Source organism: Coenobita brevimanus, chromosome 65, assembly GCF_032717465.1.
Source record: "Coenobita brevimanus isolate Jiangsu-jjx chromosome 65, ASM3271746v2, whole genome shotgun sequence".
NCBI classification, from domain to species: domain Eukaryota; kingdom Metazoa; phylum Arthropoda; class Malacostraca; order Decapoda; family Coenobitidae; genus Coenobita; species Coenobita brevimanus.
Window position 1 is genome coordinate 48,468,768 of NC_137018.1, and position 25,131 is coordinate 48,493,898.

The 25,131-nt window shown below is 43.3% G+C and overlaps 1 protein-coding gene across 1 annotated transcript in view; it reads left to right on the forward strand.

The window, feature by feature from the left end:
- LOC145405008 (glutamate receptor ionotropic, NMDA 2B-like) overlaps nt 1–22,931 on the forward strand; it is a 215,487-nt gene extending 192,556 nt beyond the window's left edge. The window contains exons 17-19 of the mRNA XM_080276508.1: nt 11,091–11,326; nt 11,853–12,064; nt 22,844–22,931. Of these exons, the coding sequence (XP_080132634.1) occupies nt 11,091–11,326; nt 11,853–12,064; nt 22,844–22,931 (536 nt within the window). The remainder of the gene's footprint in view (nt 1–11,090; nt 11,327–11,852; nt 12,065–22,843) is intronic.
- The last annotated feature ends 2,200 nt before the right edge of the window (nt 22,932–25,131 follow it).

Sequence of the window (25,131 nt, forward strand, 5' to 3'; positions counted from 1 at the left end):
CATAGGAATAAATAAATAAATAATAAAAATACATAAAAAATAAAATGAAAAGTAAATAGATAATAAAAATAAAAAATAAATAGCATAAATAAATCGATAAGTGAAGATAAAAACTCTCTCCCCTTCCCTCACAAGCAACTCGTGGGAGGAAATGAGAGAAGGACGAAGATGAAAGATTATGGACACTGGTGACGAATTATGGACGTTGATGACGAATAATGGACATGGGTGACGAATCTGAAACATTTTTGACGAATTAGGGACATTGGTGACGAATTAAGGGATACTGGTGACGAATTAAGGGATACTAGTGACGAGTTAAGGGACATTGGTGACGAATTAAGGGACATTGGTGACGAATTAAGGGACATTGGTGACGAGTTATGGGCATTGGTGACGAATCAGGGACATTGGTGACGAATTAGGGACATTGGTGACGAATTGGAGACATTGGTGACGACTTAAGGACACCGGTGACAAATTAGGGACATTGGTGACGAATTAGGGACATTGGTGACGAAGTAAGGGGTTAGGGACGAGCCAGGGAAAGAGAGAGAGTTAGGTCTACGAGGACGAATGGTAGGGAAGACTTTAAGAGGTTAGGACGCGAATAAATCAATGACGAAAAGGAAAAAAAGGGAATTTGAAAGTAAAGGGTTCTGTGGGTAGACGAAAATACAGCCCTCCGTTTTCTGTTCAATTTACGGGTTACTTTGGAGGACTGACGGACGAATTAAGAGCGTCAGAAGACGAATAAAGAGCCTCAGAAGACGAATAAAGAGCCACAGAGGACGATTTAAGAGCCTCAGAAGACGAATTAAGAGCCTCAAGACGAATTAAGAGCCTCAAGACGAAATAAGAGTCGCAGAAGACGAATTAAGAATCAGTGGACGAAATTAAGGCCTAAAGTGACGAAAGAATAAGAAAAATGCAGCAAACAGTTGAACGGTGGAGCACGTAATTCCCTTCACAGTAAATGCGATGCTAAGTGACGATTACCAGACGATTTAAGGGCATGGAGGACGATTTAGGGGCCTGGGGAGACAATTTAGGGGTTAGGAGGACGATTTAAGGGCCTGGGGAGATGATTTAGAGGCATGGAGGACGATAGAGGGACCTGGGAAGACGATTTAGGAACCTAGGAACGATTTAGGGGCCTGAGGAGATGATTCAGGGGACTGGATGACGATTTAAGGGCCTGGGGAGACGATTTAGGGGTTAGGAGGACGATTTAGGGGCCTGGAGGACGATTTGTGGGGAGTGATGGAGAGAGGGAGGGGAGGCATGTGAGGGAGGATGAGGAGAGGAAGTGATAAATTGAAGGAGTTTGTAAGCTTTGTTAGGACTGGGGACGAGTAGAGGAGAAGAGAGAGGAAAAGAGAGGAGAGGAGAGAGAAAAAGAGAGGAGAGGAGAGGAGAAGAGTAGAGAAGACGAGTAGAGGAGAGAAGAGGAAGAGGAGAAAAGTAGAGGAGAGAAGAGTAGACGAAAGGAGAGAAGAGAAGAAGAGAGAAAGGAAGAGGAGAGGAAGAAGAAGAGGAGAAAAGTTGAGGCGAGGAGAGCGAGTGGAAAATGGTTAGAGGACGAGTCAAGGTGGAGAGAGAGAGAGAGAGAGAGAGAGAGAGAGAGAGAGAGAGAGAGAGAGAGAGAGAGAGAGAGAGTTAATAAGACCAATTAATGAGAGAAACTGACCGAAAAAATCCAAGGGGAGATATTAAAAAAAAGGAAAAATGGTGAAAAAAGCGAAAATTAAAGACAAATTGGAGGACAACGGAGGGGGAAAAAATTGAAATGAGAGAGAGAGAGAGACAGAGAGAGAGAGAGAGAGAGAGATCTAAAGGGGAACGACGGGAGGAAAAACTGAAGGAAAACGGGAAGTATTAAAGGAAAACGTAGCGGAAATATAGGATGGAAATTTGAAGGGAAAAAGGGGAAAATATATGAAAAATAAAAAATATATATACGAAGAAAATTTGCTTAAAGAAAATTAGTGAAGAACCAGAACTTAAAACAGAAAAAAATGAAAATCGTAAAAAAAAAATAATAATGAAAAAGCAGAGAAAATAAATTATGTAGGTAGGTTGATAGATAGATAGATAGACAGAGATGGATAGATAGGTAGATAGACAGATAGTTGAAGAATAGTGCAGGAAATTTTTAAGATATTGGAAAGGAAAATTTAAGAAAAATATTGTGAGGGAAAACAGAGGAGTAAAAGTGTACTGATAAAAAAAAATAAATGAGATAAAGAAAGAAGGTGAAGGAAGGAAAGAAGGTGAAGGAAGGAAAGAAGGTGAAGGAAGGTGATGAAGGAAAAAAGGTGAAGGAAAACTGAGGAAAGAAAATGAAGGAAGGAATTGAGGGAAGGAAATGAAGGAAAGAAATGAAGAAAAATTGAAGGAAGGAACTGAGGAAAGAAATTGAAGGAAGGAAGGAATTGAAAGGTTGGAGGAAGGAAGGAATTGAAAGATTGAAGGAAGGAAATGAGGGCAGACGCTGAAGGAAGTATTTGAGGAAGGAAATTGTAGGAAAGAATTTGAAGGAGAGAGAGAGATGGTTGATGGAGAAAGTGGTATCTCTCTCTCTCTCTCTCTCTCTCTCTCTCTGAATTGAGCCATTCACTCCCTCATTTATTCTCCCTTCCTCCTTCCCCTCCCTACCTCCCTCCCTCCCTGTTTTCTCGTCGACCCTCCCTTTCCCTTCCTTACCTACGTCCCTCCTCTCTCCTCCCTCTCTTCCTTCCTCTTTCCCCCTTTTTCCTCCCTCCCTTTCTCAGCCTTGTTTTCTTTACCTCCCTTCCTCCCTCCTTCTCCTTTGTTTTCCCTCCCTCCCTCTCCTTTCTTTACTCTCTCTCTCTCTCTCTCTCTCTCTCTCTCTCTCACGCACATACACAACCTCCACTCAAACTCTTCCTCTGTCTTTCCCTCCCTCTCTCCTCTCTACTCTCCTCCGTTTGTCCCTTTCCCTCCCTTCCCTCCCTCTCCCTCCATCCTCTGTCTTATCTCCCTCCCTCCCACACTCCTCAACTTTAATCCCCCTCCCTTCCCTCCCTCATTCTTATTTTCTTTCTTCCTTCCTTCCTCCATCCCTCTTACATTCGTATCTCCCTTCCTCCCTCTGTCATTCTTATTCTCTCTCCCTCCGTCCCTTATTCTTATTCCCTCTCTCCCTCCCTCCCTCATTCTCTGTCTCCCTCCCTCCCTGACTCTTATTCTCTCTCTCCCACCCTTCCTCCTTCGCTTCCTCCATCCCTCCCTCATTCGTATTCTGTCCCTCCCTCCCTCCCTCCCCCATTCGTATAGTTTCCCTCCCTCCCTCCCTCAGTCGTATTCTCCCTCCGCCCCCCCCTCCTATCCTCCGTCCGTCCGTCCCTCCCTCATTCTTATTCTCCCTCCCTCATTCGTATTCTCTCTCTCCCTCCCTTCGTCCTTCCCATCCTCCCCCTCTCATTCGTATTCTGTCTCCCTTCCTCCCTTTCTCCCTCTTTCCCCTCAGTTCTTCCCTCCCTTATTTCGTTCTTTCTCTATCTCCTTCCCTCCCTCCCTCATTCGTATTCTCTCCATCCCTCACTCCCTCCCTCTCCTCCATATCTCTCACCGTTTCCTCCCACCCCCTCAGTCAGTTTCTTCCTCCTGTCACTTCCTTCCTTTCCTTCCTTCCTTCTTTCCTTCCTTCCTTCCCTCCTTCCTTGCTTCCTGTATGGTACCACACTGTTATTATTATTATTATTATTATTATTATTATTATTATTATTGATAGTTGTAGTAATTGTTTTTGTTGTCATTGTTGGTCTCGTTGCGTATTTTCAGTGACTTCATTTTCTTTGACCTTTTTCCCGTTTTCTTTAAGGACACACTAAAAAATCAGTAAGACAGATAATTGACCTTTCGAGAATTATTTAGAAATAATTTTTATATTTGCTTTATTTTTACGTAATTTTGTTTCAGGTGCTGTTTATCTTTTTTTATTTTCTTACTTTCTGGCTTTAATATTTTCTCATTTTCTACCTGTAATATTTTCTCATTTTCTACCTGTAATATTTTCTCATTTTCTACCTGTAATATTTTCTCACTTTCAAACTTTATTTATTTTTTTTTTTACTTTCTCGCTCTAATATTTTCTCACTTTCTGGCTCTAAATATTTTCTCACTTTTTGGCTCTAATATTTTCTCACTTTTTTCTCTCTTTTCTGTTTAGGAAGGAAGGTGTCAATAAATCTGCTATCTGAGTACTGGCTTCCTCTCTCTCTCTCTCTCTCTCTCTCTCTCTCTCTCTCTCTCTCTCTCTCTCTCTCCTTCTGTCCCTCACCCTGTTTCTTCTCTCCTCCTTTTCTTCTTTTCTCTCCCCTCCTCTTTCCCTCCCTCCCTCCCTCTCTCCCCTTCCCTCCCTCCCTCCCTCGCTTTTCCTATTCCTCCTCCCTCCTTCCGTTTCTTCGTTCCCCCTTCTCTCTCCTTCCTTCCCTTCATCTTTTCTACCTTCATGTCTTCCATCCTTCCTTCCTTCCTTTCATTGTTTCATCCTTCCTTCCTTTCTTCTTCCTTCCGTCCTTCGTTCGTCCCTTCCTTCCTTCCTTCCTTCCTTCCTTCTTTCTTTCTTCCCTTCCATCCTTCCTTCCTCCCTTCCTTCCCTCCCTCTTTTCTCTCTTTTCCTCTTAACCTCCTCTCTTTTTCCTCTTTTCCTCTTTCCCTCACACCTTCCCTCCTCCTCCCCACTCAGCTGATCTAGCGATTACACACTCTCGCTCTTTCTCGCCCACGTGTGTGAAATGGAGAGAGAGAGAGAGAGAGAGAGAGAGAGAGAGAGAGCATTGGATGACCGATCTTCTCTCTCTCTCTCTCTCTCTCAGTCAGCCCGTTCCCTGAGGTCCAGTGAATCTCCCACCACGCAACAGATGGCGTCACCCTCACGTGCCGCACCGTCTATACTGAATCATATTGGGGTTATCATTCACCACACCATCGCACATCACCATTTGGGCACTAATACCAACCGTCTGTACTACGGTCTTCAAATCCCTTATCCTTCTCACTACGATCTCATTTTTTCAGTCATATCTCCAGACGATTTTATTCTGCTTAGGACAACCCCCTCTCCTCCTCGTAGTGAAGGGGGGACTGCACCAAACCCCTCCCGCTGGAAAAATCTCTCTCATACTGAATAAAATCGCCAAGTGGTAGTAAGGATAAACAGGAAAAAATCATATTGAAAAAAATCGTCTAGGGAAAAATCCAGGAAAAAATCGTCTTGGAAAAAATCATCCAGGAAAAATGGTATAGGAAAAAATCGTCTTGGAAAAAATCGTCTATCATCCAGGAAAAATGGTATAGGAAAAAATCGTCTAGGAAAAAATCGTCTATCTTCTTAATCCATCTATCTACTCAATCCATCTATCTTCTCACTCCATCTATCTACTGAATCCGTCTATTCGTATACTGTATTTTTCCTCCTTTCTATCGTTCCACCTATCCATCCGTAAGTCAAGAAGTAGGTAGTTGGTAGGTAGGTAGGTGGGTAAGTAGGTAGGCAAGTAGGTATGTAGGTAGGTAAATAAGTAGGTTAATGAGTAGGTAGTGGTAGGTTAGTAAGTAGGTAGGTAGGTAGGCAAGTAAGTTGGTAGGCAGCTAAATAAGTAGGTTGTTAGGTAGGTAAGTAGGTAGGAAGGTAAGAAGGTAAGCAAGTAGGTAGGTAGGTAATTAGGTAAGTGGGTAGGTAAATAAGTAGGTAGGTAAGTAGGCAAGTACGTTGGTAGTTAGGTATGTAAATAGGTTAGTAAATAGGCAGGTAGGTAGGTTAGTAGGCTGGTAGGTAGGTAAGTAAATAGGTTTGTAAACAGGTAGGTAGGGAAGGTAGGTTAGTAAGTAGGTAGGTAGGTAAGTAGGTAGGTCATGAGGGGCTGAACTGGCGACCGTGTGATGTGCTGTGAGTAGGTCTGTCCACTGAGCCAGTACGGTGACTGTCTCTGTTAATCCATCGCTCTCTCTCTCTCTCTCTCTCTCTCTCTCTCTCTCTCTCTCTCTCTCTCTCTCTCTCTCTCTCTCTCACACACACACACACACACACACACACACACACACACACAGCTCCGTCACCCACCCAGCCAGAGAAAGAGAGAGAGGGAGAGAGGTGGGAGGCTTGGGATGGTAGGAGGGATAAGAGGGAGAGAAAGCGAAAGGGATGGAAAGGAGAGAGAGAGAGAGAGAGAGAGAGAGAGACAGACAGACAGACAGACAGACAGACAGACATATGATAATGCGAGAGAGGAAATGAAAGACAATGTGAGAAAATGAAACAGAAAGAGAGGGGCATTATCTAGGGGAAAAGTGAGAGAGAGAGAGAGAGAGAGAGACAGACAGACAGACAGACAGACAGAGGATGAAAATTATGTGAGACAGGAAATGAAAGACAGAATGTGAGAAAATAATTGAAACAGAGAGACAGGGGGTACAAGCTAGAGAGAAAGTGACCCAGAGAGAGAGAGAGAGAGAGCTCGATCAATAACACAATATCAGGTGGCGGGTGTTTGAGGGAGAGAGAGGGAGAGAAAGAGAGAGCGAGAGAGAAAGAGAGAGAGGGAAAGAGAGGGAGAGAGAAAAATGAGAGAGAAAGGGAGAGGTGGAAAGGAAGGCGAGCACAAAAGAGCGAAGGTGAGAGAGAGAGAGAGAGAGAGAGAGAGAGACGGGGGGGATGGAGAGAGGAAAGGATGAACACAGGTAAACTGTGAGAGAGAGGGGGGGGGAGCAGGGAGTCTGATAACAAGAGAGGAAGGAAGGAAACACAGAGAGAGAGAGAGAGAGAGAGAGAGCGAGGGGAGGCTAGAGAGTTAGGTTAGTAGGCTGGGAGAAAGGGAAGGAAGGAAAGAGAGAGAGAGAGAGAGATGGGGGGAAAGGGAGGAAGAGTGGAAGAGAGAAGGAAATGGGTTGGAAAGAGAGAGAGAGAGAGAATGGGGGTTGGAGGAGAACAGGAATAAAGAAAACTCCCTTAGCAGGAAGGTAGGTAGGTAGGTAAGTAGGCATGTGGGTAAGTAGGTAGGTTGATCGACAGATAGATAGATAAGTATGTGGTAGGTAGGTAGGTAAGGAAATAGGTAAGTAGGTAGGTAGGTTAAAAAAAAAAAAAGCAAGGAGTCACTCATGTTGATAGATAAACATTTAAGTAGGAAGGTTGGTAGGTAAGGTAGTAAGGTAGGTACGTTGGTAGCTAGGTATGTTGGAAGGTAGGTAGGTAGGTTTGCTAGTTAGTTAGTTGGTAATTCGGTAAATAGAGAGAGAGAGGAGTTTTGGGAAAGTAAAAGGAAACGGGAACTGAGGATGGAAGGAAGGAAGGAAATAAGAGAGAAGGAAGGATGAGAAAGAAAGGAGGAGTGTACTGACGAAGGAAGGAAGGAAGAGAGAAGGAAGAACAAGAAAGAAAGGAGGAAAGTACTGACAAGAAGGAAGGATTGAAGGAAAGAAGGAAAAAGCAAGAAGGAAGGCAGGAAGCGTGTGAGTGAACGATGTTTTCTGTCATAGCAAATATTCAAGAACACTGTCTATCTGCCGTTCTGTCTATCTATCCATCTGGCTATCTACCTGTCTGCCTCGTTGCTCGTCTATCTGTCTTTATTTATCTCATCTCCGTCAATTTATCTGCCTGTCAGTCTGTCTACATATCAATCTATATCCATCCATCCTTCCAACCATCCATCCATCCGTCCATATCTATCTTCCTGTCTATGCATCCATCCATCTACCCATCCATCTATCCACCTCGGTCTTCCTCTTCGCCTGCCGCCACCCTCTTCACTAATTGCACCCTTTGTTCCCCCGCCACACCACCGCCTAACACACATATACACGCACCTTACACTTGTATCTGTCTGTCTGTTCGTCCGTCTGTCATTTTGCCTCAATTTTTCTGTCTTTGTCAGTGGTGTCGCAATCTGTCTGTCTGTCTGTCAGTATGATTTTCCGTCAAGCTGTCTATTAATTTCTCACTCTGTCTATTCATCATTACCTTGTCTGTTTGTAGTGCAGTTTTTATCATCACCATCATCATCACCGGTAGAGCCTAGCGACGCACTTGAAGCTTGACCTTGACCCCGTGACCTTGATCTTGGAATGGTCTCTCTCTCTCTCTCACACACACACACACACACACACACACACACACACACACACACACACACACACACACACACACACACACACACACACACACACACACACACACACACACACACACACTGAATGCATCACAGTATCTACGCTCTCGACAGCAACAGTAACAACCATTTCATCAAGAGTAACAACAACAAAATAACACCTCCAACGACCAACAACCACCCTTGATCGTTAATGGGCTTGTTAGAGGGGTGGTAATGGGTTTGGCTCTTGTCCACAGGCCCCCCTCACCGATAATGGTCACACTCCGTTTTCTCTCAAGGGCCATTACAGAAAACTTGGGATTGATGGGGATTTTTATGGGTAACTGCGATTCTTTTTATATTTTTGTCTAGTGGGATTATGTCGATTTTTATGATGAGGATTTCGTATTTTTGTTTAGTAATCCTTCAATGTGATTATGACGATTTTTATTATGATGCTGCTCATGGTGACATCTCAAAATGGAAAGTAAAAAAATAAATAGTTTGAAAATTAGTGTTACGGCCACAATAATTATCCATTCGAGGTGTAAGGTCCCGAGGCTAGGCTACGGTAGTCCAGTATACTTTAGGGTACATGGCCGTCTTCCTCCCCTTAATGACATGGCCGAAAAGCTCCAGTCTAGGGATCGAACCTACTTGGGCGTCCGAACCCTTAGACCACCAGGCGCCTCGTTCTGGAGGGTTAATTTCTGACATACGGTACATATTTTTTTTTTTTTACTTTTGTCTCCCATTTTCTTTCTTTCCTGCGTTTTCTCCTGTTTATATCTGCCCTTTTACTGTTATCATTTTGTTCGGATATGCATCGTTGTTTTTCTCTCTCATATACAATTATCTTTACATGTGTAGTGTTTTAGTTTATGGAATGATCTTGCTGTGAGAAAGAGAGAGAGAGAGAGAAATTTAAAATGTCGCAGAGTAGGGGGAAAACGTAAAAATATGAGCACTAATTCGCTTTAAAAAAAAAAAAAAAAAAAAAAAAAAAGAGAGAGAGAGATTTTTGGTGTAATAAAATAGTGAGGAACAGAGAGTAGTGTTACAGAAAAGAACAGGGGAGGGATAATTACACTGAGAAAAAGGGAGGAGAAAATGTTAGAGAGAGAGAGAGAGAGAGAGCGTAACTACTTTCCATGTCACTGTAATTGGGACAGGTAAATGTTCACAGGTAGGGGGGGTGAGCGAAAATATATGGGGTGGTGGGGGAGTACAATGTTTAGACTCTCTCTCTCTCTCTCTCTCTCTCTCTCTCTCTCTCTCTCTCTCTCTCTCTCTCGTCCTTATAGCATTATTATTTACCTCCCTAACCTAACTCTTGTGTGAACGAGGGACCTGCACATGGTGGTGTTGTGTGCCCTGGGTGGACAGAAGCAGCTGCGGCGTCCACCCAGGAACCAACCCTCCTCATATTTCCCTGCACCTCGCCGTGGGGAAGGACCCTGGTCTACCACAAGCGGGTGCTGGATCCCTGCCTGGTGCTATATTAATGGACTGTCCCACAGAAGCAGTTGGTTACCTGTGGTCGACGGGTCTACTCAGCCAGATAGACTCTTAAGCTGTCATTCTGTCCGTTCATCTATCCATTTATGCATCACATCATCTGTCCGTCCAACTATCCATCCATTTTCCTGTTCATCGATCTGTTAATCAGTCCATCCAGTCTTCTGTCAGTCTGTTCAATACTCTGCCTGTTTTTGCCTATCTTTTTATCTGTCTGTATGTCCGTTTCTCTCTCTTCCTGTCTGTCAGTCTATCTACCTGCCTATCTATCTATCTGTCCACAAGGCCTCTGGATGACTGGTACGTGTAAGCTCATAAAACAACAGCACCGAGCCTCCCAGCCCCTAGCCATGGTACAGTGCCTTGCCTCTAGCCTTCATCGCTCCTTCCTCACTCCATCCCTCTGTCACCTGTCCTTCGTCTCTCCTTCGTCAGTCCATCCTTCTATCCATCCATCCATCATCGCTCTTTCTTCCTCTCATCTTCTACCGTCCTCGTCCTTCATTCCATCCTCTATCCATCCTCTCCGTCTTTCCTTTGCCTCGCCATCCTTCTATCCATCTGTCCTTCATTTCCCTTTCGTCTGTCTGTCCCCCTCGTTTCCATCAGTATAACGCCCCGTCTATCCATGCATCGTCCGTTTATTATTTGTCTATCCATTGTCTCTCCTAATCTGCCCACTCATCTATCCACATCTAACCAATCCCCAATCCCAGTCCCTCATCCACCAAGCCATCCAAAGCCCTCATACATCCTCCTCTGCACTAACTGACTTACTTATCCAGCTTGTCTATCCACCAGTTTACTTACCTATCCACCTATCCTCTATCCAGGCGACACACAACGGCTTCAATAGTCCTGGATGAAGGATAGGTGCAAATCGGTGAAGCAGCAACGTTAAATGTCAATGCATCTGTCCATCTATCCACCCATCTATCTTTTCGTCCCTCTATCCTCCACCTATCCATCCATTCGCTCATCCATCTCTTCCCAGTCTATGCACTAATCCGTCAGTCTATCCAACCCCCTATCTACCTCTCAGCCTATCTATTCATTCTCTTACCTATCCCCTATCCTCTATCCAGGTGACAGAGCGGCTGCAGCGGTTCTGGATGACGGGCACGTGCAATCCATCGATCTATCCACCCATCTATCCATCGATCTCCACCCATCTGTCCATCGATCTATCCAGCCATCTATCCATCGATCTCCACCCATCTATCCATCGATCTGTCCACCCATCTATCCGTCGATCTATCCACCCATCTCCATCGATTTATCCACCCATCTATCCACCCGTCTATCCACCAATCTATCCACCCATCTGTCCATCGATCTATCCACCCATCTATCCACCGATCTATGCACCCATCTATCCATCGATCTATCCACCCAACTGTCTACCTCTCAGCCTATCCATTCACTCATACCTATCCCCTATCCTCTATCCAGGTGACATAGAGCGGCTGCAGCGGTTCTGGATGACGGGCACGTGTAAGCCAATGAAGCAGCAGCGCCGAGCCTCCGAGCCCCTAGCCATCGAGCAGTTCCTATCCGCCTACCTGCTGCTTGGGATAGGCATGGTGCTAGCCGTGGTGCTGCTGGCTCTGGAACACGTGTATTTTAAGTACGTGAGGAAGCACCTGGCCAAGAAGGACAGTGGGGGATGCTGCGCTCTTGTTAGTCTGGTGAGTGGATGGTAATACGGCGGGGAGGAAGGGGGATATATGGGGATAGGGCGGGGATGGAAGGTGGGAGATGGATGGGGATAGGGCGGTGATGGAGGGAGATAGGTGGATGGATGGAAGGGTATATGGATGGATGGATACAGGAGAAATCGAAGGATTGGTGTATAGAGGAGAGGTGATGTGTAGATATAATGTAAATAGATTGGTCATAAGGAAAGGAAGGAAATGGATATAGCTAGGTAGGTGGATAGACATATAGATAAACAGATAGACATAAGTACAGATTGATATGATGGATAAAAAATAGATTGACAAATAAGTAGATGGATGTTTTCTGCCTGAGAGAAACGGACTGGCAAAGCAAAAGCGAGTGTGAGTGTGTGTGTGTGTGTGTGTGTGTGTGTGTGTGTGTGTGTGTGTGTGTGTGTGTGTGTGTGAAAGATACCCATACTCAGTTCAGGTACAGTAAAACATCCATCACACGTCCCCTCCCGTCACACCCCCGTTTCCCGTGTGTGTTCCGCAGAGCATGGGCAAATCCCTGACCTTCCGCGGGGCAGTGTACGAAGCGACGGACAAGCTGCGCCGCCACCGTTGCCGCGACCCCCTCTGCGACACGCACATCTGGCGGGTGAAACACGAACTCGACATGGCCCGCATCACCATCAAGCACCTGGAGAAGGAACTGGAGGCCTCGGGGTACAAACACAAGAAACACCAGGCACTCCACATGGCCAGGTGAGGCATGGCGGGGAGGAGGATGCAGGGAAGTAGGGAGGGAAGGAAGGAGGATGATGCAGGGAGGTAGGGAGGGAAGGAGGGAGGATGATGCAGGGAGGTAGGGAGGGGAGGAAGGAGGGTGGTAGGGAGGGAAGGAGGGAGGATGCAGGGAGGTAGGGAGGGAAGGAAGGAGGATGCAGGGATGTAGGGAGGGAAGGAAGGAGGATGCGGGGAGGGAGGGAAGGGAGGAGGATGTAGGGAGGGAAGGGAAGGGGAGAGGAAGGAAGGAGAGAGGTAGTTAGGGAAGGAAGGAGGGAATTGAATTTGAATTTGATACATTTATTGAGATACACAATACTGTACATATAAAAATAGTAGTTGTACAATATCTCAAAAGGAAGATGATACTTAGGTAGTCATCTTCCCGAGCCTATTAATGTATTATATTAGATTACAATATACTGTACGTGTGACTGGTCAATAATTTTAAAGTGGACTAATTAGTAATCTTATATACAGTAATACATGTATTAAACTGTACAGTGAGTATAAAGGAAGGAGGGAGGGAAGGGGAAAGGAAGGAAGGAGGGAGGAGGGAGGGAAGGGGAGAGGAAGGAAGGAAGGAAGGGGGATGCAGGGAAGTAGGGAGGGAAGGAAGGAGGATGCAGAGAGGTAGGGAGGATGCAGGGAGGTAGGGAGGGAACGGAGGAGGATGCAGGGTGGTATGGAGGGAGGGAAGGAAGGAGGATGCGGGAGGTAGGGAGGGAAGGGGAGAGGAGAGGAAGGAAAAAGGGACAAAGGAAGGAATGAGGGAGGAAGGGATGGATGAAGAGAAAATGAAGGACAACAAGATAGAGTGAAGAAAGGATGCAAGGAGGTAGGGAGGGAAGGGGAGAGGAAGGAAAAGGGATGGTTGAGGGAAGAAGGGACAAAGGAAGGAATGAGGGAGGAAGGGATGGACGAAGAGAAAATGAAGGAGAACAAAATAGAAGGAAGGAGGGAGGGAGGAAGAAGGTGGCAGGAGGGACGAGGGAAAAGGAAGGAATGAGGGATCGACGAAGAGAGAGACAAGATGAAAGGAGGGAGAAAGAAGAGAAGGAAGGTAGAGGGAGAGGAAGACAGTTGTGAAGGAGGGATAGTAAAAAGGAATGGAGGAACTGAGGGAAGGAGGAAAGGAAGGAGGGAGAGAGTGAAGAAAGGCAGAAGGAGGGGAGATAAGCACGGAATCGAAGCACCGTGTCAAGAAAAAAAATGGAGGGAAGGAAGGAAGGAGGAACGGGAGGACGAGGAGGGTTGGAGAGAAGGCAGAAAGGGTGGAAGAAAGGAGGGAGAAGGGAGAAAAAGTGTGTTAGAGAGCTCTTAAATCCTGGCGGTGAAACAAGAATGAAGTGCAAAGTAGGAGGGAAGGAAGGGAGAAGGAAGGTAGGGAGGAAAGTGGAGGGAGTGACATAGGAAAGGAGGGAAATGGGGAGGAAGGGAAGTAGGGAGAGGGGGGAAGAAAGGGAGGGAGGGAAATAGGGAGGGGGTGATAAAGGGAGGGAGAAAAAGAGGGAGGGAAATGGGAAGGAGTGAGGGAGAACGGAGGGAAGGAAGTAGGGAGAGAATGAGAAAGGGTGGGCGAAAAGAAGGAAGGGAAGGAGAAAAGGAGGAAGGACAGAGGAAAAAATGAGAGGGAAGGAAAAGGGGAGGAAGGAAAGGAGAAAAGTAGGGATGGGAAGAGGAAAGGAGGAGGGAAAGAGAAAGGGTGGGAGGAAAGTGATATAGGGAAGGAGAATAGAGGGGAGGGAGGGGGGGAAAATGAGTGTGGAGAAGGAACTGAAGAAAGGAAGGAAAAATATAAATGGATGGAAAGAGAATGAAGGAGAGAAAGAAGGAAAGGAGAGAGGAGAAGAGTTGGAAGGAAAGGAGGACGAGGAAGGAAGGAAAGAAGAGGGAGGATGGACTGAGGGAAGGAAGGGAAGGAGAGAGAAGGAAGAAGGGAAGGAGAGGAGGAAGAGAAGGAGAGGGAGGAAAAAGGTGGGTAAAGGCGAGACCTGACATACGAGCACCTGAACAGAAGAGAAGGAAATGAAGGAAGGGAGAAATGGAGGGAAGGAAGGGAGGAAAGAAATGAAGGAGGGATTGAATGGAGGAGGAATGAAAGGAAACAGGGAAAGATTTTCAAGGAACGAGGAAAAGAAGGAAGGAAAGGAGAGAGGGAGAGAAAGAATGAAGTGAACGAGAGGGAGGGATAAAAAGGAAGGAGAGGGAGGTAAAGAAGGAAAGGGAGAGGAGAGGGAGGAAAAGGAGGAGAGAGGGAGGGAAAGAAGAAAGGGAAGAAGAGAGGGAGTGTAAGAACGAAGGGAAGGAGAGAGGGAGGGAAAGAAGGAAGGAGGGAAAGGGAAGGAGAGAAGAGAAGGAAGGAGAGTGGAAAGGAAAGAAGGAAGGGAAGGAGAGGGTGGAAGAAGGAAAAGAAGGAGAGACGAAGGGAAAGAAGGAAGGGAAGTAGGGAAAGAAGGAAGGTAGAGGGAGGGAAAGGAGGGAGGGAAGGAAGCGAGGAAAGGAGGGAGGGAAAGAAGGAGAGGGAGAGGGAAAGAAACAAGGGAGGGAGGGAAAGAAGGAAATGAAGGAGGGGGAGGAGAAAAAATATGCCATTGGACCTTTAAAGCTAGACGCTGGACTGAAGGAGGGAGGGAAGATGGATGGAAGGAAGAACAGAAGGAAGCAGAAAAAGAAGGAGGGAAGGAGAAAAGGAAGGCCAGAGGGAGAGAAGAGGGAAGGAGAGGATGATGGGAAGGAAGATGGGAGAGGAGGGAAAAACAGGAGATACTAAAATAGGAAGGAAGGAAAGGAATGAAGGGACGAACGCATGAATGAATGAATGAAGGAGAAAGGAATAGATGGAAGGAAATAGATAAAGGAGGAGGGAAATAGATAGAAGGAGAGATGGACAAAAATGGAAAGGAATTTGAGAGGGTCAGGGAGGAAAGAAGGAAAAGCGTAGATGAAGGCGATGGAAAGGAAGGAGGGAGGAAGGAAAGGGGGGAAAGAGGGAGAAGTGGAGGGAAGGAATGAGGGAGGAGGAAAAAAATGGAGGGACATGGAATCGAAGCACTGAGACGAAGGAAAGGAAATGAAGAAGAGAGGGAAAGAGAGATGGAAGGTGGGAGGGAGAGAGGGAGGGAAAAAGAGATGGAAGGTGGGAGGGAGAGAGGGAGGGAAAAAGAGAGAGGGAAGGAGAGTAAAGGAAGGGAGGAAGGAAGAAGAAAAGATGAAATAATACCTGAAATCGAGACACTAAGAAAAGGTTAGAAGAAAGAGAGAGAGAAGTGGGAAAATATGGTAAAGTGAGGACGTTAAAAGAGAGGCTAGGGGGTGAGAGGGAGAGAAGAAAGGAGGGAGGGAGAGAAGGAAGGGAGGACAATGGGAGAGAGGGAGAGACAAATGGCAAGATTAAAGGGAGGAAGGAGGGAGGCAGGAAGGTCGCAAGTAGTGGGAAAAAAATGAAGGAACGAATGAAGGAGTGAACAGAAGGATGGGAGAGAGAGAGAGAGAGAGAGAGAGAGAGAGAGGAAATAAAGGAAGGGATGTGAGGGAAGGGAGGAAGGAAAGAGGGACGTAGGAAAGAAGGAATAAAGGAAGGAAGAAGGAAGGAGTAAGTTTAGAGAGGAACTAGAAACACAAACACAAATATTTAAGATAGAAAGTTAGGGAGGAGAGAAGGAAAGAGGGGTGAGAGGGAAAGAATGAAGGAAAGAGAAGGAAGGAAAGGAGGAGGAGGAAGGGGAAGGAGTGAGGAAGGAAGAATAGGAGGAGGATGAGAAGGAAAGGATGAATAAGAAAGGAGAGAGACAGAGAGAGAGAAGAGGGTAAATGGAGAGTGAGTGGATGAAGGAAGGGGAAGGAAGGTGCTTGAATTAATGCTTTAAATCAATAGGAGAAACTGAGATGAAGGGAGGAGAATATAAGAAGGAGAGAAGGGAAAAGCAGACAGAGGGAAGGAAGCAGAAGGAAGTAAAGGAAGGAAGGAACGATGGATGGAAGGAAGAAAGTAATGATGAGAAGGTAATGAGAAGGAAGGGAAGAAGGAAGAAAATAAAGGAGAAGCGAATAAGGAGGAAGGAAGGAAGGAAGACAGTAATGATGAGAAAGGAATAAGAAGGATGGAAGGAAGAAAGTAGTGGGAGGGAGGAAGTAGGAAGGAGGGAATGAAAGACGGAAGGAGTAAACAAAGGAAGGAATGAGAGGAAAAGGAATCAAAGGAAAGAAAGGCAGAAAAAAATGAAGAAAGGATGGAGGGAAGAAAAAGAGGGAGGAAAGATAGAGGGAAGAGTAGGAGAGAGTAGGGGAAGGATAGAACATAAGAGAGAGAGAGAGAGAGAGAGAGAGAGAGAGAGAGAGAGAGGAGGGAAACGTTCACCATTATTTAAAAAAGACTGAAAAAACACCCTTGATGGAGAGACCAGAGGGAAGGAGGGAGGGAGGGAGGGGAGAAGGAAGGAGGGAAGAGGGAGGGAGGGAAGAAGGAAGGAGGGGAGAGGGAAAGACAGAGGGGAAAGAAGAAAGAGACTAGGGAGGAAAATAAGAGAAAGAGAAAAGAAAGAAAAAGACGAGGAAAGAGAAACATAGATGGGGAAGGAGGGAGAAGAGGGTAGGTAAGTAGAAAGGAAGGAGGAAAACAGATGGAGGGAAGGGAAAACAGGAGGAAAGGAGAGAGAGAGAGTAGGAGAGGAAGAGAAAGCAGGTAGGTAAGGAGAGAGAGGGAGAGAGTGGAAGAAGGGAGGAGGGAGAGAGAGGAGGTATAAGAAGGAAGGAACAGAGGGAGGAAAAGAGGAAAGCAAGGAGGAGGAGGAGGGAGGGGAAGAGAGGGAGGAGAGGGGTATGTAGGAAGAAAGGGAGGGAGGAGAAGAAAGAAGTAATGAGGGAGAGAGGGTATGCGAGGAAGAGAGAAGGAAGAGAAATTGGAAGCAGAGGTAGGGATAGAAAAATGAGAGAGAGAGAGAGAGAGAGAGAATTAAAGTCCATTAAAATGGTAATATGAGCAGAGAACTTTTGAGAGGGGGGGGGGATCCAAATGAGAGAGAAATGAAGAAATATGGGTAAGAAAGAAGAAGAAATAATAATCGAATTAAAGAAAGATAGAGAGAAGAGAGATAAAAATAAAGTTCCAGTCATTATTTTTCCTCTCTCTCTCTCTCTCTCTCTCACGTTAATCTTCTTTCCCATTGTTATTGTTTCCGCTCCGCCATTTTTAAACCTCCCCTCCGTTATATCCCAACCCCCTCAGCGTGATATCTCCACCTCCCCTTTGTCATCCGGTAAATCCCGACCCTCTTTTTTGTTTTGTTTTTCACTGGATTTTGTTTTTCCACTCTACTCTTTTCTTAATTTTTACCGCCTTTCACATCTCTTTTAAATCTGTACTTCCTTTTTAGTGTTATATTTCTACCTTTTCCTTTTATCAGTTATTTTTAGGTATCTTGTATTTTCTTCGTTATTTAAATACATTAGTAGCCCCTCCCATCATCCCGTGACATAACTCCTCCCATCTCGTTACAGACTTACCCCCCACCTGTCAGACACACCCATTCCACCCGTTACATACTCCAAGAAGTACAAATATACCCCCAACCCGTTACAGACACACCCCCTTCTACCCATTATATATGTACTCCACCCCTCACACACTTCACAATTTTCAGTCATCTTGTCTTTTCACCCAGTCTTCTTCCTCTTTAACTATCCAGCCATCCGTAATATATTCACCCTCTTCTCCCGTTACATTACTACCCCCGTTGTAATATTTCTACTGCACGCTTCCCATCACATTCACACCCCCTTTTCATAAAATGCGTCCACCCCGTCCTCTTGTCGCATTTCCACCCCTGTCCATAATATTTCCACCCCCATTATTGTTTTATCCCCGTCGTAATAAATCTACCCCCTTTCGTAACATTCCTACCCCACCTCCCAATACATTTTTTATCCCTATCTCCCAGTCTCCGCCCTCCCCGTCATATTTCGAACCCACTGTAATATTTTCATCCCCCTTTCCATAATATCCTTCACCTGACCTCCCATTACCTCTCTAGAGCTTCCTGTTACATTTCCACCCTCCCCCGTGACATACGAACCCCTCCTCGTACATCTTCACCCCTCCGTAATATGTCCACCCCCTTGGTATTGTAAACATTTGCACTCATTTCCATTACATTTCCACCCCTTCTTCCACAACACGTATACTTCCTACTCATAATATTATCACCCCATCTCCCCATCACATTTCCACCCCCCTTCTGTCACATATGCACCTCTACCATAATATTTCCACCCCCTTCTGCCATTTTCTCATCCCTTGTTCATAATATCACTTCACCGTAACACTTCCATCCCCTTTCCATAACATTTCCACCCCCTTCCGTAATATTTCCACCCCACCTTTAGCACATTTCCACCCCACTATCACATTTCCACCCCACCTTTAGCACATTTCCACCCCACCTCTATCACCTTTCCACCCCCTTCCGTGATATTTCCACCCCCTCCTCCCGTCACATTTGCACCCCCTCCCAAATTGCGTTTCCCTATCTCGCCTTTTTTATTGCGTTTTTCCCCATGTGGCCATTTTTATTCAATTTATTTCACGGTTCTCGATTTTCCAGAGTAGGATGGGACAAGGGGAGGGGGGAAAGAGGGTGGGGGGGAGTATATGTGGAAGGGGGTGACTCTTTAATGGCCGAGATGTTGTTGTTGATGTTGCTTATTTTTTTATTATTGCTCGTATTAGTTTTTTGTTTTATTATTATTGTCATTGTTATTATTATTATTAGGTAGTATTAGTTTCTTTTTTGTTCTCATTATTATTATTATTATTATTTATTATTATTATTATTTTTATTATTATTAGATCGTATTAGTTTTCTTTTTGTTATTATTATTATTATTATTTTTATTTTTATTATTAGATCGTAGTTGTTTATTATTATTATTATTATTATTATTATTATTATTATTAACCACAGTGCGTTACCTCAGCACTTCTTATATCCGTCAGAGTAAGTCCATATTATTTATCACCTTGCACTTATTTTTACATACCTTATACTTAACTTCTTTATCGTGCAGTTCCTACCTGTAGTGTTTTTTTTTTTTTATCTCATTCTGTTATTATTGTGTTTATTTGTTTACTCTTGATTATTTGTGTACTTGTGATTATTTATTGGTTTACCTGTTTATTATTTTTACCTGTGGCTTTATTTGCGTATGTTTATGTGTTTTAGTATTGTTTATTTGTTACACGTTTGTTTATTTGTTTACGTGTCCCTTCTGTTTTCTTCATCCCTTGTTTCTCTGTTGCTTAGCCGTCCCTTTCTTTACTTATTTGTCTACTTGTTTGCCTGTTTATTTGTTTATGTTTGTCCTTACTGGCTTACATATCTTTATACCCTTTTGGGGGGGTGGCAGATTTTTTTTTTTTGGGGGGGGGTGATTTTTGTGTTCATGCGATTTGTTTTTCTGCTGTTTGTTTTGCTTTTGGTTTTCACTTTATATTTGTTTTTTTCCTTGTTCCTTTGTTTTGTCGTATATATTATGACTTCGTGTGTTTTTTCCTTGATTTCTTTCGTATATGTTATGACTTCGTGTTTTTTTTTTCTTGATTTTTCTCAAGTTTTCTTCCTGTTCTCAAATTTGTGTATTGATTTTATTTTTTTTAAGGATTGTTTGCTTTGGTTATGTTGTTTTTGTATGTTTATGTTCTTTGTTTGTCTGTCAGGTCTCTCTTTTTTTTATATTATTTTCTCTATTTCACTCTCTCACTTTTTTCACTTTATCTCCTACTCTTTACTATTTAATGAATCTGTATGTCTGTCTGTCGAACTGTATTTGTCTGTCTGTCTTTTTGCCCTTAAGATCATCTCATTTATCTGTCTAATATTTTTCTAGTATTTTACCCACATATCTATCTGCCTATCAGTCTATCTATTTATCTTTTCTATCTATCAACATGTGTATCTTTCCATATATCTACCCTTATATCTATCTCACTGTCAATCTATCTATCTTTTTATCAGACTGTCACTCACCCCAATAGTCGTAATGTTGGTAATTTTGGATAAACTGGTAACAAGTTGGATTTACGGTGATAATTCAGAATAATCACACTTAATCCCCAGTCATTTATCTGGCCGCTAATTACTCACTTGGTTAATTAGGTAGTTTATTATCACCACTTATTATTAATCTCGTAAATTACTGTAAATATCCAGTCATGTAAATAATTAACTTTTTTGTAATTCTCTAAGTGTCATTGGGTTTTTAAAATTTTAGGTTAATTGATATATATATGTAATACTACTATATGTTTTTTGGAAGTTAATTTATACGCCAATTATAATGATAGCATGATAGTGGCTATAGGTGTTATTATTATTATTATTAGAGATTGAAGCCTTCCTTTGTTTCCTTTTCTCTTATAGATCAATTAGAGGAAGAAAATGGTATGTTTATTTATTTGATCTATAGGTTGCAGCAAAAACGGAGATGATGGAGGGGAGACTTGTATATATGTTGGTAATCGCTACAGTCTTCAGTATTTTCTATATTCACCTCGTGTTATTGGTACTACATTTTTTTTTTTTTTACATTACAGAAAGTGGTGTAATATATTTCTGCTTATTTTTTTGCCGAATTATGCATGAATCGCACTAAAATTTTTCGAAAAGGCAAATTGTTAAAACTGTGGATATGACTGAAATGTCGGTGTTCACTTGTTTGTGATATTGTTTAAACGCTGCGATAGTCTCTCTCTCTCTCTCTCTCTCTCTCTCTCTCTTGTTTTTCTTCATCTTCTCGTTTATTTTCTAAGTTCTTTTCACTCTCTTCATCCTTTCTTTCTTTTTTTTTTTTTTTTTCAGTCGCCTTCCTCTCATTGTTTTCTTTCATGACTTCCTCTTTTCCTCTCTCTCTTTCTCTACTACCTTCTTTCTTTCCTCCACTATTTTCTCTCCTCTTTTTTTTTTCTTGATATTCTTCTTCCCTTCCATGTGTTCCTCTTCTTTCTTCAGGTTTTGCACTTTCCTTTATTCAGTCTCTCTCTCTCTCTCTCTCTCTCTCTCTCTCTCTCTCTCTCTCTCTCTCTAAATAAACCCATCTAAGAGCATCTAACTAAACACCCTCTTCAGATCTACTTCTAAATCAATTGTTGCATCTTAATTAAAAGCAACAGCTGCACACAAAAGTTTACCTCTGAATGAAACTTTTTAAAACTTTCTCTATGCATTTTGGAATTTGAATGATATTAATAAGAAAATGTCACTTTTTTTTTCTGGTCTGTGTCCGGATTTTTTCAGCTGATTTCTCTCTCTATATTTTTATCTATTAATTCCAGCACGTTAGACATGTTTTTATCTATCAACCCCCCCCTGGTTGGCCTCGGGGTGGTGTGTCCTCATGAGTGGCCTAACGCCTTCTAACATTCTAACACAGGTTACCACATTCTAACAATATGCCTCATTCTTACAGTATACCACATTCTAACACGATATACCGCATTCTAACACATTCTGACAGTATACCACATTCTAACAGTATACCACATTCTAACAGTATACCACATTCTAACACACTATACCACATTCTAACACACTATACCACATTCTAACAGTATACCACATTCTAACACAGTATACCACATTCTAACATACTCTACCACATTCTAACACAGTATACCACATTCTAACACAGTATACCACATTCCAACAGTATACAACATTCTAACACACTATACCACATACTAACAGTATACCACATTCTAACAGTATACCACATTCTAACACAGTATACCACATTCTAACACACTATACCACATTCTAACACACTATACCACATTCTAACACACTGTACCACATTCTGACACACTATACCACAGTCTAACACACTATACCACATTCTAACACAGTATACCACATTCTAGGACGTGACACTTCTAACCCGTAACGCTAACAGCACTAACACTAACATTCCTAACATCTAACATATACTGGATCTCTCAGTACTTTCTAACACTGTAACACCTTTCTTACATGTGACATTTCTTATATATAACAAAGCTAACACATACTTGGTCAGGCTCATGTAGGACTTTCTAACACTTTCCAAACATGCTAAAATCTACCATCTAACATTCTCTACCTTGTATTTCCATTACCTGAAGTTGCCTGTACTCTCTAACCTCCTTCCATTTTCTTATACATAACAACTACAACTGTTTACTCTCAAAATAACTTTCTAACTTAATCTAACACAATCTGCAGTCACCCAGGATCACCGCAAAGACCACCTAACACCTACCTGCATCACCTAACACCGACCTGATTCCCGATACACCTGTTTAACTCTACATGGCATCACTAACACCCTTTAACACAACATTCCATTCACCTATACCACATAACACCCATCTAACGCCTCCTCATACTACTTAGCACCACCTGAAACCCACCTCACACCGACTCATTGCCACCACGCATTACCACTTAACGCCACCTAACACCCATTGAACGCCACATAACACTCACCTAACACAATCTAACACCAACCTGACAATTGGTTATTCCCAGTTTACATCACACAAACTACCCTCAAACACCAACCAACATCCAGTTAGTCCCATTTAACACCATGTAACATTTAACTAACCCCACTAAGCACCCATTAATGCCCCATAACACCACCTAACACCGCGTGCGCCCCAGGTAAGACGCGCCCCAGCAAGCGTCAAATCTAACACGAGTCTCGGGCCCACAGCCACAGCCACAGTGTGAGCGGCGCCCCCCTCCTTGCCTGTTGCTGGACCCCCCCCTCTGAGGACACCACCTGGGTCCGCCCCCCCGCCGTCACCCAGTGAGTCCCCCCCCCAGATACACTCACATACAGCTACACACCTACACAGGCTGACCAACACAACGGCCCGTGTTCTCCCAAACTTGAGGCTCCATGGCATCTCTGCTGTATTAGTTTGTTTCTGTATGTGGCACGTCAATACCAGCCTCCACAGTACAGTATTAAAACCCAGCATGTACATGGTCATGTATATTTTTGCAAGAGAGTACTTTCATATAGTACACAAAATATGTTTCTGAAGAAGAGGTGGTATGGAACTTTAGGAATCAAGGAGAATATGGCCCCAGCACTAAGTCAAACCACCAGACACTAACACTACGCATTATACCTTGCTACACACACAAGGGCCCTCGGATGATCGCTAAATCACTCACGGAATACTAAATTTCCTGCAAGTAGAATAGGAATACTCGGAGGTAATTTTTTCTGCTAAAAGTCGAAATTTTAGTTGTACGTCAGGCCAAAAGAGAAGACTGTTCTGCTTCCTCTCAATTCTTACTTTCTGGACGAGGATAAAGATAAACAATGTCCCATAAGTAAGGCACTTTGACAATGAAATTTGTATGTGCTGTCGATACCAATACCTTTAATGTCACGTTGTTTGTGCCCAATATACTCTTGTATCCGAGAACAATTACCATCCTGGGTCTCTCTTTGCATAACTTTGGACCCAGATTAAACAGCAACCCATAAGCAGGACTCTGCAACTTTGCCATTTGAGACCCGTCTTGCTGGCAGTACCCTCACTGTCGCATCTTGCATGGTTTTGCCGAAATTGTAGTATCTGGTATGTCTTTTTGTTAATTACCTACAATTGGTGATCTTGTGCCGGTTTAATGAATACCATCCAGAAAGACCGGGTTCATCAAGAACGTTTTCAGTTTAAAAGAAAAAATAAAAGAATACCAAAAAATCTGTTGAGTTTAAGTTTGTCATGTTAATTTGACATTACAAGCTGACTGAAATTGTTAGGAGCATTAGAAAGTGGCTGTGCATTATCCTGCAGACAGACATTTACAGTGTTCTGTATATCATTTCCATGGAACAGTAATTCATAAGTATTGCAACAGTATTCCATAAGAATTGCAGTACTGCTTGAAAAAAAAAGTTTGAAAATGCTTGTTACTTAATTCAAGGCAGGAATATTGCTTATTATAGAACACATTATGATTTCTCATCATTGATACTCTCTTTTGCTTCTTTTGTTCTGTTCTTGTAATCATTCATATTGCTTGGACACCATAGGAACCTCAGCACAGTTTCAAGTCCAACCTATCCTTTGAGAAATCCCAAACTTAGTAAGTTAATCAATACACAAACTTAAGGGTTGTTATCATATACTAGGATGGAATTAAGCTTCTATACGTCATACCAGTGCACGAGTCCACGGTTCTGTACATCTAATCACCGCATCGGCCCAAGAGTTCTTTTTCCCCTCTGTGTCGATCCCAGTCTCTATGTCTTAGTGTGCCGATACTAAATTCTGCCCAGCAACTTTCTGACCACACCCTGGACACTCAACGCACCACACACACAACCCTCCAGACACACATTGGCTCCAGAACTGGCTTTGTGTGTCCTAAACTGTCCCGAAATGGCTTGCTGTTGAACTTAAAAGGCTTTGGCTGTGCATGTTACTTGGCGTCTTGCAGTGGGTGTTCTGATTTTTTTTTTCCAGTGCACCTTTGATGGTTTTTGAAGATATTGATGTTGAATGTTTAGTCCTTTTATGAAAGGCAATGCTAAATGACTTTAAATGGCCCTAAATGGCATTAAATGGCTTTGCAATAAATGTCCTGGTTTTCTGTGCATCTTTGTTGGTTTATGAAGATGCCAGTGTTCTGAAATGTTATGCACTGTTAACCAAGGCACTGCTGAAAGGCTTTAAATGTTTCTTAATATTTTAAATGGTTATGTTTAGAAATGTTTATGGTATTTCTAAATGTCTTACAGTGATGATAATATCTTAAACTGAATTATATCCCTGAGATCTTTTTGCCTAGATTATGTCCGGTTCTATTATTGATGTTCTTTATCCATGGTGTCCCTACAATACTTCATGATGTTCTTTTACGTTAAATTATCTCAGACGATGTAAATGCTGTTTCAAAATGCCTCAAGTTGTCCTAAATGTGTGTCCTCTGGCATTTAAGTTATCTAAAGCACTAAGAGTTCCTAAACGTGTCATAAACTGTCCCTTTAAA